At 39.4% G+C, this 15,840-nt stretch overlaps 1 protein-coding gene across 10 annotated transcripts in view; it reads left to right on the forward strand.

Annotated features, from left to right (window-relative positions):
- The window catches only part of CHL1 (cell adhesion molecule L1 like), a 155,375-nt gene that overhangs the window by 82,635 nt on the left and 56,900 nt on the right, over positions 1-15,840 (forward strand). For 8 of the 10 annotated variants that reach the window (XM_033132128.1, XM_033132127.1, XM_033132130.1 and 5 more), the window contains exons 3-5: positions 5,125-5,305; positions 10,104-10,209; positions 13,166-13,353. In XM_033132128.1, the coding sequence (XP_032988019.1) occupies positions 5,125-5,305; positions 10,104-10,209; positions 13,166-13,353 (475 nt within the window). The remainder of the gene's footprint in view (positions 1-5,124; positions 5,306-10,103; positions 10,210-13,165; positions 13,354-15,840) is intronic. The other 2 variants (XM_033132136.1, XM_033132135.1) reach the window with 1 other exon arrangement.

Genomic DNA, 15,840 nt, shown 5'->3' on the forward strand with positions numbered 1-15,840 from the left:
TTATATGTTAATTGTACTCAGTAACATTCCTGTTAGAGTTCAACTACAGTATTTTCCTATTAAATTAAGTCAGTGGTATTAATGATACTAGTTTATCCAATGTAAGTATTAAAGCTGACGTTTTCCCAATAAAATCAATTTTATTGTGGTAAAATCTACATTCCTTTGATCGTCTGCAGGAGAATGAATTAACACTCAGCAATTCTCTTGTCATTTTAGTAACATGAGACAGACTTTGAATAGATACGGCCGTAATGTGCAGTATTTCCTTTGTTTCCAGGCAAAAAGCCATTAACAGTTATTTCAGGATTACCGTGTTTATGACACTTGTAAATTGATTTATGGTATTAGTCAAGCCGGGTGACTGAACAAAAGCCTTTTAATTTTCTTTGTGTTGATCCTTCCTGGTCTCAGGGTGTTGGGTAACTCACATCACACTTCAGGCTTATGGGGACTGCCTCCGCACGTGTCCTGAACTGGGGATAGTTTACCCTGGCCTGACAGTCACATATACTACAAAGGAGTTTCATCAAGGGACACCTGCGGTCAGAGGGACATGCAGGTGACACCCACCCCATCACAGACACGGGTGGCTTCAGGCGCACGCTGGCTTGTTGCAGCACCGTGATTCTTCAGCCCTATGGTATGGAAAGAAAGATTTAAACAATCCCAAGGCACGGCCCAGCCCCAGACTCTTGCACAAATCCATTCAGTTATTTTGAAAACTACACTAGGGACATCAGTATCATCGTGTACCCCTTCCTGCTGACTGTGAGGAAAGTTGCCGGACCATTTCAAGCTCCCCGACCAGACACACGTTGTTTAGCATGGAGCTCGCACGGTGCCGTGCATGCCGATTTCTGGCATTCTCTGTGGCCCAAGCCGCGTAATGTCACATCTTCTGCAGAACAGTGTCCACAAAGCCCTTGGGGCGGTTCCCACTCACGCCTCCTTCAGAAACGGGCCCCGCACAAGTGAGTGCTCATTGGCACAAAATGCCCAGGCTGTGGACGACGGCCCTTAGGTTAGTCACCATCCCAAACTAGCTGCCTTTATGCTTTTGATCCATTCACCTCACTGGGCAGATTCTGTCCCTTTTAGAATGAAGTGCAAATCTATTTTCAAATTTCGGCATAACAATTACGTTGTTTGCTCAAAGGGAAAAAATATTTACGAGGCACTAGGACGAGTAGAGCAGCAGGGCAGTGACTGTCAGGTGTATAAGTGTTATTAGGGAATGGTTAGTACTCAGCATGTACTAAAGGCCTTTGCTAGAGACCTTTAAACTGATTGGAAAGTACTTTGTGTTTCTCTTCAGTTCAGAGGGGTGGGACATGTGTATATGTAATAGTGTCAGGTGATGATGTCATCTGAACCCACCTTATTCTTTCTGCCTATTACACGTTACTATTGGACTTGAAAACTGACTCCAGTGGAAACATAACGCAAAATCGAAGAATGTCTGTGTTCAGCTGGCAGGTTACCTGGGCTGGCCCTTCTCAGATGGTGGCCCTTTCACATCTGGTGGCTGGCTGGCTGGCTGTTGGCCAGGATTCCAGAGGGTGACGGGCCAGCATCTCTGAGGTCCGGCAGGCTTGTGTCCTCTGGACTGAACAGGGTTCGAGCAGAGAGTGAGGACGTGCAGGTCTTCCGAGGCCTGAGCTCAGAGCCCTTCTGTGTATGCACATCCACCAGGTTTAAGAAGTGGGGAAGCAGCCTCCTGGCGAGAGGACCTGTGAAGTCACATTGTGCCGCATGTGGGACAAGGAGGTGAGCAGAATCAAAGACTTTTTACAATCAACGTACCACACTCTCACCCCGTTTTTCTTTTTTAGAGTATTTAAATTAAAATCAATTAACATCCACTTACCTCTAACTACTTTAGTGAATGGTCTTTTATTTATTTATTTTTTAGCTCATTACGATCTTGGAACTCTCTTGTAACTCTCGCAGAAGCCGTACAAGTTATCCTGCTCTGTGCATTGGAGTATTATTACTGGAGGCCATGCCCTAAGGACCTCTATCGCTGTCACTAGCAGTAGCGAATCTCACGTTCCTCTGTTATGTATGGCACACACGTGGCAGCAGCTCTCATAGTCACATGGAGAGGTGAGCGGGAAAGGCTGGTGGCCCTGCCCCCCGGACGTACTGACTGTGCTCTCGGCACTGCCTGCGCATCACTCTCCTCTCAGTGTCAGCAGGCCACAGTGTGTCTGCATTTACTTGGGAGGCCCGGTAGGAGGGACAAAGGCTAAGAAACTCTCGTTTCCATTTCTCAGAGCAGAAGCTGAACTTACGTTAAGGGAGTAAGTTGTTTCTAGATTTACCACAGTGGAGCTGTTTGAAGACCATCATGAGGTCACTTTGTAGTGTTGATTATGTGTGTGTGCGTTACAGGCTGTTGTTCTGGAGAAGCCAAGAGCTTTATTTTCTGGTTGTTGTGTTGGTCGTAGTCACCCGTGACATGCTTCTGCCTCTGCCTGGAACCCGGCGTGTTCTGAGTCCTCAGCCCCCTGGGCGAGCCAGAGGAGCTGAGGCAGTTGCAAGGGTCGGTGTTGATGACCCTGAGACATCTGTTTCCTTTTGAGTTAGGTGTCAGGGATAGTAGGAAGATTTAACCCAATTTGTCCAGATTCATGAATATTCATTGATTCTGTTTTTAAGCAGTTAATGTCATTAGCACCAAGCAATCAGATATCAGCTTTATGCAACTGGTTCTCAAAAATAGTCTAGTATATTTTGTTCCTGTCTTTGTGTCAGCTCCATCCTGCATTTCAATAAATGCCTTCATCTTTGAGGTCTGGTGTGTGGCATTAAATGCATCTATTTTGAAGAAAGATAAATGGGGATATAATTTTATTGCTGTTTTTCTGTTGCAAAATGTAATTACTAAACAGTATGCCCTTTATACATCTGACAGTGAAATTATAACCGACTTTCTCTTTTCAAATCTGAAAGCTATTTTGGGGCTGTCATCATCAGCTAATGGAGTCTTGCTTGCAGGGGGTCACATTTTAACTTCCAGAGGCTTTTATGGAACAGCCTCTTCACATAGACATTTCAGGTAAATTGAAGCCAGCCCCGCTGGAGAAAGGTCAGCTGGAGAGTTCACCATTATTTATATCCTGGAAACAGATGGGGTCATCAATATTTGTTATGCCTCTTAATTTACAGCCTTATTTTAAGCCAGGGTTAGGGTTCAGTGTGGCCTCCTTTTATGGGAGAGAATTTCTTGGATCAAGACCGTGTAGTTAAAACCACTCAAATTCCAGAAGTCAGAGCACCACTATTGAACAATCAGTATCTGTGCAATTAGAGACCATTGAGAGTCCGTAGAGACCAGTAGCCTAAGTCAGGACATAATTGGAACTGAGTCTGGCCTCACTTACTTGGCTGTCTAGGATTTTTATCCTCTGTTTCAGGGTAGGATGATGTGTTAATCTGGAAATATTGTCTCCTGAAAGCATCATGCTTTTCAAAGCCTTTCCCTTCGCAAATAGAGGACAGCTCATTAACCAAATACATCAGGTGCCCTTAAAGGAATCAGCATTGAATATTAATGGAACAGAATAGTAAAGAATAGGCTGCAGGTAACTGGTGATATATAACTCTAAACAATGAGTTCCAATTACTATTCTCAAAGTGCTTCAGAAGAGAGAAGAAGAGGAACATTCAAAAGAGAAGGCATTCATATTTTCTTCTGACTTCTCATCTTAGAAATGGCGAAATGGTTCAGTGTCTCCTACTGCATACAACTATGTAAAACTCAGTTTTTGTGCTTAGGCAATGTCCTACTTTTCATAATGAAAACAATTTTTACTACATTTTATTTTGTTGATTAGAATAATTCATTATACCAGGAAAATGAGTATCAACATAATAACACAATTGAAAATATTTTTAACTATCCATGTAAGTTATTTGTCATTGTAAGAAATATTCTGAGCCCCAAATATTCTGAGGATAATTTTTTTCCAATTCCCATTTTACAGATGGGTTAATTGAGATCAGACAAAATAGAACAATGCTATTACTCTAATTCAAGAACAAAGCTTCACTTTTCTTTGGGGTTGGAGTATTTTCCTTCATGATCAATACAACTTTTCAGACTTTCAAAATTACACAATAAAACAGCAAAATGGCAGCATTCGTTACTATTTCAAATTGGACCTACTGTCTGCATATGTGAAAGGTGTGGTTTGATGATCTCTTCAGCTGCATCCTGAGGTGAAACAAAAAGCCCAAATACTCGGCACTAAATAGACACAGAATAGCTTGTCTGCCCCTACCATTATTAATTTTTCACCAGTTCTAAGTGAATAAACAGAGTAATTGGTTTCTATGAAAAAGGAAATTATGTACTTGAAAAACTAATTATGGCATTTAGGAGAAATTTATTTTTAAAAGTACACTATACATAATGTTTATATGCCTGTTATTACAGTGTTTCAGAAAACTTGAAATTGTGAGAGAAAGTAAAGAGGAATTGGCATTTTAATCTTTATTTCTGTAAACTTGGGAGTGAACAAATATTCTGTTTCCGTAGAAAGCAACAGACGTGGCTAAATCCTACTGGAACAAAACCCAGCACTGAAATGTTAGTTACCGTGGCTGCTTCTCATCCATTCGTCCTCCGTTTCTCTGTTCCCTGTGTCTCACCGTTCACCTTCTGTTGGTGTGATAACATTGGATATGAGAAGTTATTTTACCAGAATAGTCAAAGATTAGACATGTGGTGCTTAATAAATGACTCAAATGGGGTCAGACGCCTGAGACAAAGAATTGATTGAAAAGGAGCCACTTTGTGAATGAACTGGACTAAGTGAAGTCGTAGGCAGACCACTGACACGCGTCAGCATGGGCTAGAGTGCCTGCAAGGAAAACAACTCGGATGGAAAAATACGACGTATTGGAATGGTTTATGGTTTACAGTGTAACATGTACCAGCTGTCCTTTGAAAGAAAGGAAAAACTAATTATGTTTATGGGGAGTTATTAGAGAGCAGTCTCATAATGAGGAAAATTATTGCCAACAGAAAAAAATATATTTTATTTCTGTTAGGTAGACATTTTAGAACATATGAGCTTTGAGACTATGTTATTCTGTTTCTTTTTGAATCTCCAGGTTAAACCCATTTTCTTCAGCTGTAAAACAAAAGTAAGAGGAGACATTCTGATTGTCGTTCTTCTGGGTTTCCTCCTTCCCGACAGAGCAATGGGGGTGCTGTCAAATGGGAGAGGATCGATCGCAGCTCTAGTTTTCTTCCTGGTAAAGTTCTCCACGGCCACCGAAATACCACTTTCAGGTAAAGTGAGAGCATTTAATACCTACTTGATGGAATTCCATATTTGCATTTTGATTTTTAAGTGGAATACTTGATGATTGAGGATGTGTTTTTCTGCCATGTTTCTACATGGTTTCCAGCAGTCTGTCATCAGAATTAATCTCTGCCTTTTCCACTTAATGGATGGCCCATGTTGGGCTGCATGAGCTCTTCCCAGCTCTGGCCTTTGGCATCTCATCGAGTCTTGCCCATAACAAGCAGCGTAACCCATGGATCAGGTGGTATTTTGCCATACGAGACAGTCTGCAATGTACCAGCTGTTACTTCTATATACTCAGCTTAGTTTCTTTAGGGACAAGTATCATTTAGAAATTACTGCTAGTCAACCAGTTATGACAAAATGATTATACATTTAAGAATGAAAACAATGAATGAGGAAAAAACAAAAATGATTTTTATAGTGTACAACTAAAAATAAGAAGATATCAACTGAAAATCTAGAGCATTCTGTGGTAGAAATTCATACCAAGAAGTTAGTCAGTGATTCTGTGGAAATATGTAGATTTGTAAACATCATAAATCAATTTGAATAAGGTACAGTAATTAAACGTTGAAAAATAATGTGTCTGAAAACACAGTTTATGTAATAGTATCTCAACTATGTCGTGTAGAGATTTGGGGAATTCCTCTTGCGTTGTCAGCACCTGGACAATAATAGACCCTTGAGAGGTTAGTTAGCTATTTGGTCCAGGTAGTTCAGTATCGCCCTACTGTCTTGTCCAGATATGGTCTGGAGAGTTATATACCACAGGCGTTGGTTGTTTATTAGACTCTTGGCGTTGGAAAGGACCTTGAAGATCATGTAAGTTCTAGACAGTTAGTCTTGGCCTTGGAAAACTGACTACACATTAGGGAGGTAGTGACACTGAACTGAGTCATTTCTTCTGAAAAGTTGGTCTGGATGTGAGTAGGAGAGGAAGTGATCTGACTATAAAACATAATGTGTTTCAAAGCCATTTGCTGAGGGCTGCCTTAAATTTTGTGAGGTGGCATCCACATCACACACTCTGTTGACCCCCAGGTAAGAGTCCCTTGTCAACTCACGGTGACAGGTGGCCAGCTCTCTGTCCACATTCCCTCTCCTTATACAGCCCCACCCACCCACTCTGCAGAGGTCCAGACTTAAAGATCCCTGTAAGTCAAGCTGCAGTCTGTTAGTCCCATACACTATACACCAGCCTGTTGTCGTTCATCTTTAGCAGCTTCTTTTGGCTTGAGTTGCAATCCCAGATTAAGAACAACTTCTTGGTGTGATCCTCGGGGAAAAGGAGTGAATGTTTTCCACTCTCCCCAGTAGTAGCAAGGCTCCACTAGGCTTCCTGATTACGAGTCCTGACTGGATTCTCTGAAAATAGCCATTTCCTCTCCATCTTTTCTCATTCAGTTCACCGGTGGTGAAGGGTGTGAAATTCTGTATTCATCTGTAGCACACGGTTTTATTTTGGTGGCTCCGTTGCCTATGCATTTTCATGCTGTACGTTCCTTGGCAACACTTGTTATAAAATATTAATGACATGTTTTCAGAACGACTGAGTATTACCCATTTCGGTACTCTAGGACACTCACTAGCGAATGCTACTAAGGCAGGTACTGCATTGGAATGTCAATGAGTCTGGTGTCTCTGTAATTGGCCTGATTATGGAGGAAAGGATTTATAATGTAGAATAATGTTCTTATAAACACCCAGAGATTGTTGGCTCTTTCCCTGAGTAATTATTGCTCAGACTCTACAATCTTGGCAAATTTATGAAAGAATAATGTTCTAATAAACAAGTTGTTCACAAGGTACTTGCTTGTATCTTAGGGACTGTTGCTATTGTGCATCATCCCTTGCAATTTATAACGGTAACAAAATGTAAATGATACAAATTTCCCGTAAGCGGAAGACCTGCCCTACTTAGAAACGGTAGTGATCAGAAACAAGGTAAAGGTCAGTGACGACAGGAATGTTTTCGGCGTGTTACTAAAATATTTATGAACACCCAGTGGATGAAGACTGGACTTGGGCTGATGTCCCTGAGCTGGTAAAACGCAATTATCCCATTCATTAGGCAAAAGTGAAGAAAACTGAATTTTAGAATTGGAAATGACATGAGATACTGCTCTAGGTTGGCCATCGGTGCCCAAACTGTGATCAGGGCCTCTCAGGGTCCCACAGGTACATCCCGGCCGTCCATGAGGTCAGACGTTTCGTAATAATAGAAATGTCATGCTGTTCCACTTGGTGACATCGGCACTGTGTCACAGAGGCCGCATCGCCCAGCTCAGATCCAGCCATTGGCACCAACCTGGACCAGCACTCAAGGCTGTGACTTCATCATGTGTCTTCATGCCTGTGACGCATGATGGAGCACACATGACACAGCTTTGCTTAAGGCTCTCCTTGTTGAAGCAGCTAAGCATTATTGCTTTTATCAGATGTCCACCCCTGGGTACAGTGTTCTTAATGTTCTGAGCAGGAATACGCATAAAAGAACTCTGCTGTGTGACCAAGTACTGCGCTGGGCTCTCTCCTCGATCGCGCCCTTGTTTCAGCCCCATTCGAACACCATTTTTGCTTAAAAGTGCAACTGACAGACAAATTGTCATCACTCTATTGGGTACATGGCAGATGTTTTACTCAAAATGAATTGCGAGAGCCTGTCACATCAAGATAAACAACTGACTATATGTGTCGTCACTGGTAAATGTTGAGTGTTTAAGCAAAAATGAGAATTGTGGAAAATTTGTATTCCCCACTCTGAGATTGGTAGCTTCCCAGCATGTAAGACTTTGCGGGTTAGATCAGGGATGATGTTAACATATGTGAGTTTGGATATCATGTAATGAAATGTGTCAGTATTTGGAAAATCATGCAAACTCAGTGAGCCAATATTTTTCCCAAATGATTACTGTATGATGCTACAGTCATGCGAGGGTTAAAAAGAACCCGTGGTAAGACGTTTTACCGTAACAGCACGTGAAACGCTGACTGATGCGGTTCCGGACCCACGCTGCAGTAAGGGTCTAGTAGGAAAGGCCCGCTGTGAGCTGTGGCGGGCTGTCCCTGAGGCCACCCACAGTCATCAGCTGGTGAGGTGTCTCCCCTTTTCAAGTGTCATCTGTGTAAGGCTGGCTTTGCTGCAAATCTTGACGCAAAACCACTTTTGGCCCCGACTTGATGCAGACCTTTGAGAACCCAGCTGCCTCCTGTTAAGACATTTAAGAGATTTGCAACAATGTGTTGTTATAAAACAGTGCCACTATTCTTCTATTCCGTGTTTTTGATAAAATGTTATTTATTTTAACATGTGACAGGACTATTTTAAATGGATTAATACATAAATATTTTAAAGACTTTGCTATTGTCATTTCTAATGTAGTAAATATTGTTCGATATAACCCCTATGAACACAAGCACTCTGGCATCTCCTACAGTTTTTAAGGATGTCAGGTGATCCCGAGACCAAAGAGACTAAGATCAGTTGATCCAGCCTGAGTCCCTAATGTTACAGATGAGGAAACAGAGCGGGCCAGGGCCGGGCCTGTGTCGCCGGGGTTAAGGGTCCTACTTGTACGGGACTCCACGGTGGGACATTCCTCACGTAAACCAGCCCCTCTGCCTCTCTGCACATGGCTTTGTTCAGAACACGTTTGCCAGTCAGGTTCCTGCTACTGAACTGGTAACTCTTCCTTGTGAATTCCTGTCCCCTTAACCAGAAGTTATAAGAACTGGGCTAAAATGGTCCTGTATCACTTTGAAAACTACTGAGGACTCAAAGACAGTATATCTTTACATATATCATGATCTGTGTCCTACTTCAACACTTAAGCCAAGTTTGTAGGTTCAGCATCAGTACACTTAACATGTTAGCGATTGTTTGTATTCAATTCTGAAGGAGGAGAGAAGACTAACCTGGAGCCCCAAAGAGTTAAATGGGAAACTATGCATGAAAGGAACATTTATAAATGGGCATGACAAAAATACAAGTCCAGAGAAAAACGTTTATTAACAAAAGCAACAAATGGAAAGAAAAATAAAGGAAATGAGGAGGTTATGTTTTCCTTTGTAATGATTAGTGAAAAATGTCGGTGTTAGTTGGTGGCAAAGATGCAGGAAGCCACTGTCCCCATATGTCATCTGTGGTAAATACCCACGGAATGGGATCAGCATTTATCCAGAGGCGTCTCCGCTCATGGCCACGCCTGGAAATGTATCGTAAGTCACTCGTTCAGTAGAGGGAAAGTCCATATGCTCAGGGATGTCGGCTGAAGTGCATGTTACCTAGAAAAAGAAAAATGAAAAAAAAAGTCTAATGTCCAATAATTAGAAAATTATTAAAGTATCACATATCATGGAAAGAAATAACGTAAAAGTAGTCAATTATAATGTCTTAACAAACTAGAACGACAAAATCCAGAACTGTCAAAGTGACCTAAGTAAACACATATACACATGAACACAGACTAAATGCCAATAATTTCACAATAGATACTTTAAAATTGTACTGATATGGAAAATTTTCTTCTGTTTTAAATCCATTTTCTTCTGGATTTAAGTAACATGAACACATATAGCAGCATGAAATGATGGTAGTGATGTATATCCCTTAGAATTAAATGCAGTTTGCAAAGAGAAAGTCAGATTTGTCCTGTAATTTTCACTCTTAAACAGTCCTTTTACTGATGAATACGGTCACCCGTTTAAAGTGTCTCTATCACAGCTAAGCTACCTCACCCAGTCTCGAAGTGTTCCTTAAATGCCTATGTTAACGTTTAGTCCAGCAGGTCCCAACCATCACAAAACAGTCAAAACTGCAAGTGGCCTTTCCCTTCGATGAATATTTCCAAATCGAGTGTGAAGCGCAAGGGAATCCAGCACCAACGTGAGTTGTTCCTTCAAACTAAGTATCTGTTTATGTGTGAAAAAATCCCTTTTCCTTTTTTCCCTCTGGCCATAGTAAGCTTGTTGGGCTACAAATCGACATAAGGCGAGGATTTTCATATGCATGAGAGCTGCGTCTGAAAAGAAAAGCCTGTTCTTTTACATATGTGCTTCTGCCAGTTGAAATTCTTGTTACCATAAAGTAAATTGTCTTAAATACTTCACACAGCCTTTGGCGTTGTGGGAATATTCCATAGCTCCGACCTTACAAGTGAACAGGGAGCGAGAAACCAGAAGACCTTTTGTGCTACCTAGTGAAAGGCAGCATTTATTAAGCCAAAGTTATACATTTATAAACGATATTCTATCTGTATTAATTAGTGCATGACTTTAAATGTGATACATATGTTACTCAGGTTGTTACTGGTGATTTTTAAGTTATCACAGAAGTACTTAGTCATCCCAATGGCAGAATGAGGTCTGCATGGCATTTGAATTTTATATGAATTAAATAATTGTTATTCTAGGGCATTATGATCAGTGTTGAAGTTATTTCAAAGCACCTTCTATGTTGTAGAGGAGCTCAAAATGTGCGTGCTCGGAGTGAGGGCCGAGAAGTCTTGGGGAAAATTCCAGAGTTTAAAATTCTTGGTGATTTAAAATGGGCAGCAAAGCCTACATACTTTCATTGATGTGCTTGATTATTTTATGTCGATTACGAAGATACATTTTAATGAAAACTGACTATTTGAAATTGCATTGTGGCTAGCATTATTATTACCTGATAGTTTGATATTTTAAAAGTCACCCCTTGTGAGTCATTGACATGTAAAATTATCATTATTTCTCTATTTTACCAAATAGAATATATTCACTTATTGTATATAAATATAATTAGAATTATATCAACTAAAGAAGAGTTTAGTCAGTCAATGTAAATCTGAGTCGAGCGACATTATGATATATATTAATATTATATAACTGATTTATTATTTCAAAAGATAATACCATACAATCATATGGAATAATTAATTATCAAATATATTTATCATGTCAGTATACACTGTTGAGTTTAATTATGAAATACTGGCATTTTCACTAAATTCAGAAATAAGAATAGGATATCTGCTATTAATACTTTTGCTCATTTTTCTAGAGCCATGTCCAATATTATTATGTAAGAAAAGAAAATAAATACTACAAATATTAAGAAAATGTAATTAGTAAGAATTTGATTATTATATAATTTGACATTCTGTCTGAAAACCCAAGAAAATTCACTGGACAAAAATAAGGTTTTATAAATAAGAAGGGCTTCATTAAGTGGTGAGTTATAAATAAATATGTTTTAAAGCCTCATTAGATGCCTATGCAAAACAATGAGAAAATAATTAGAAAACAAGAAGGAAGAAAACATAACACAGTAGAAGGAACAAATCCAGCAATCTCAACAGTCAGTGGCAGCGAGGTTAACAAAAACAATATCAAAAAATATTAACAACACGCTCACTAATAGTAATAGTTACAGTAACAACACGAATTATGTAGGCTCTAAATTGGGGGAGGTCTGTGAAATTCTATATCGGACCATAAAAGGAGATTCGAATGAGTGAACAGATATAACATATCGCCAAGTGGAAATGTTTAATTTTGTATACATGAAATGATCTTAGTTAATATGTTGGAATTTAAAGGAATAGACTCGATCTGTTTTTTTGGAGGTAAAACCAGGGAAGCATAAAAGAGAGGCAGAGACAGAGAAGTAGAAGTTGTGGACGGAGAAGGCAGGGTGCTTCTAACAAAAGTGTGTCCCATGGAAGTGTGTTGAAGGAATAAGCAGATAGGTTACTGTAAGGAATGGGGTGGAGGCATAGCCGCATTTACATGCGTAGTTCACATCTGTAATGCTAAATAGAATCAGTGGGAAGATCCCTAACTGGGTAAAGGCTTCGTGCAGCCTTGTCCATAGAACTGACGCCATCACGTACAGGGCTGGGACATAACTGTTTTTGTGTGTGATGCAATTCTGCAACATTTATGAAAAACTATAAAAATCCTCTTATTACTCTATTAATCTCGCTTCTAAAGAATTGGCCTAAAGAACTATTTGAACCTGAACAACAATTTAAACAAGTACCAAAAAATAAATAGGGATGGATTATCACACTATTGCTTATAGAAAGGGAAAAATGGAAATAGTAAAGTAACTTAAATAGTAACCATATGACAGAATATAATGTCTTTGCTAGCATTGTAATAACTGGAAAAACTCAATTGGCGAAATTATATAGTAATTTGATCTCAGATATGTGACATTTATTGTAGTCTCCAAAATATTAGTAAAAATTGTGCATTATGTTTCTAATTGGAAAAATTGAAAAATCAAAGAACAGAACACAGCCTGCTTCAGTGCTCAGTCTGTTGTAACATACGGCTTGTGTCGTGGTCAGTTCAGGCTGCTGGGACAGAAGTGCCGCACTGGGTGGCTTTAACAACACGTATTCATTTCTCATGTCTGGAGGGCAGGAAGTCCAAGATCAAGGTGCCAGCAGATTGGCATCTGGGGAGGCCACTTCCTGCTTCGCAGGCAACCTTCTTCTCCCTGTGTCCTGGCATGGTGGACAGGACGAGGGAGCTCTCAGGAGACCCTTTTATGTGGGCACTAATCCCAGTCATGGGGCTCCACCCTCATGATCTCATCCGCTCCCAAAGGCCCCGCCTCTTCCCACCATCACAGTGGAGTCAAGCTTCAACAAATTGGGGGCGGACGTAACCACTCCCTCTATATCAGCTTGGAAGACTGCTCAAATTCTTCTGACCGTTACTGTCTTCTATTATATTCCATTAAACATTTTTCACCATAAAATGCCTTGGTTTGCCACCTGTACATTTGTTTACAAATGCTTTAAGAGACGTTATGATTTTTCTGGATTACTAATTTGAACTTCATCTTGCAGATTTACATGGACTAAGGATGACAAGCCCTTTGACTTCTCTGACCCTCGGATCATTGTCTCCAACAACTCCGGGACCTTCAAGATCCCAAACGAGGGCCACATATCTCACTTTCAAGGGAAATACCGCTGTTTTGCTTCAAATAAACTAGGAGTTGCAATGTCAGAAGAAATTGAATTCATAGTTCCAAGTAAGTATGACAATGGAGGTTACATTTTACAGATGTTTTCGTCAAGTGTTAAGTAGGCACTATACTGGGTACTGATGAAATAACACATTACTAATTTGATCAGCTTACATGTGCCTTATATTTTACTTATGCAGGAAATTCTCTTCTAGGTCTTGTTACTTAGAGGTGGGTGACCTTGAAGCAACATAATTCTTCTGTGTTTTAGTAACCTTTTATTAACACAGGAACAATAGCATCTGTTTCACCTCACAGGATAAGAACTACGTTAAAGACATGTTTAGTTAGGCTTGGCTAGGTTATGCTGCAGTAACAAGTAATAAGGCCATGTTTTCACAAGGCTATTCCTCAACTATGCCGTTTGCTATGGGTCTGGCCACTCCACATGCCTCCTCAGGAGTCAAGTTGGTGGAGACTCCATCACCCTGTGGCTGCAGCATGTGCCACCTGTGCCACCTTGGGCAGAGTCTGGGGCAGAGAGCATGAAAATCTGCTTCCAAGGAGAAGTTACATGGGTGACTCCTCCTCCCAGTTTGTTAGGTAGCACAGGGCCAATCATAGAGCCCCACCTAACTTCAACATGAGTGTCCATGGCAGAGGAGAAGCAGTAATTGGTATGTATTAGTAATGTTCTCCACAAACAAAAAGCATGGAAACTGTAAACTACTGTTAAGGGTGTTATTTATTGATAATTGTCACCAAGAGCAAGTGACTCCATCGTCACCATATTTGGCCTCTGTGCACGGGATCTCCGATGACTCACCTCCACATTTGGTCATTTACTTTCCCTCGTCTCATAATCATCTCAAGGTATCCAGCATCTCATGATTCTAACCAAAGACTTTACAGAATAAATTCTACGTATAAACCTGTCATTAGCTTTTACTTGGCAATTTCTTCCTGCAGAGTTTTAGACACTGAGTGACTCAAAGAAAGTCATAGACCTCGAAGGATATGGGTGGAAGAATGTACACACGCTTCTGAAAAACAAATAATGAAAACTACATGCACCTTATCCCAAAAGTTGGGACAAGGGACTGGATTAAATTGTTCTAAAGTACTAAATAATGTTAATATTATTGTTGAGGAGAGAATATAGATAAAATTTAGACAATATAAGTAAAGTATGCATCTTAAAATTTATAGAATAATTACACTCAAACATAGAAAAAAATGAGCGATTATCAAATTTTGTGATGTGAGAAAGAGGAAGAAAAAGTATGAAAGCTAAAAAAAAGAAAAACTGAGGAAAGCAGAAAGAAAAAAGTAGAAATAAATCCAAATATATATCACTAATTAAAGATGAAAGCAAATAGACTAAACGCCCCACATTAATAAAAATGCTATAAACTATTTACAACATAACACATCTACATCATCAGGATATAGAATCACTAAAACTACAAAAGTGGAAGTGATATCCCAGCTGAATGCTATTCAAAAGAAAGTAGGTGTGGCTGTAGTAATGTCAGTCACAATAGACTTTTATTTTTTAAAAGGCTTCCTGGAGATTAATTCAATAGGCATACATAATATTAAAATGTGTGAAACGAAATAAAACTACATGGAGAAATAGACCAAAAAATGGCATTTTAACATATCTCTTTCATTATTTGGTAGCTCAAGCAGAGAAAACAATCAGTAAGCACATAAAGATTTAAAGGACACATTACAAGCTCCAGCTAGTGACAGTGTGGGGACATTGTACCTAAAACTGCAGGATGCATTTTTCCAATATTTGACGATACAATAGCTATGCAGAAAATATGACCATATGCAATTAAGTTTGAAATCAATAATAATAATATAATAGTAATAATAATAATAATAAAACTAGAAAAGCCTTCTGTCTTTGAAAATGAATAAACGTATTTCTAAGTAACTCATGTCAAACAAGAATGGCAAAGGGAAATAGAATGTATTTTGTAGTGACAATAGTAGAAATTCTAGAAAGGAATTCAAGATGGCGGATTAGCAAAAAAAAGAATGAAATTTTACATAAACATGCTTGAAGCAGCTAATGCTTTATGTAGAGATATTTTCATCTCTCTTATATTAGGAAAGAAGAAAGGATGACAATTAATGATATAAGCTGACTGGGTAACATCATGTTTAGATGAAAATGAATGAGGTATAACCTAAGGTGACAATAAATTCAAAGAAATTGGAGTGAAGGGAGAAAACAATATAGACACAGAGAATAAGTCCAACAAAGAGGTGTGAAAACTTTGTAGTTTGAAAAGCATTTTAAAAATACCTACACAAATGGAAAAGAAATGCCGTTTCATGGATAGAAGGACTCAGTAAAGCTAAAAATATCAATTCTCTGGGAATTGATATCAGGATAATGACTAAAAATCTCTGTGGGTTATTTTTGTCTGTGGATTGTGAATAAGTGATTGACAAGTATTTTTGAGGAACAATGGGCAAAATTTTGTACACTCTCTTGAAGAATACAAACAGATCAGTGGTACTTGGCCTTATCAGATA

This window comes from Rhinolophus ferrumequinum, chromosome 17 (assembly GCF_004115265.2).
Source record: "Rhinolophus ferrumequinum isolate MPI-CBG mRhiFer1 chromosome 17, mRhiFer1_v1.p, whole genome shotgun sequence".
Taxonomy (NCBI): Eukaryota; Metazoa; Chordata; class Mammalia; order Chiroptera; family Rhinolophidae; genus Rhinolophus; species Rhinolophus ferrumequinum.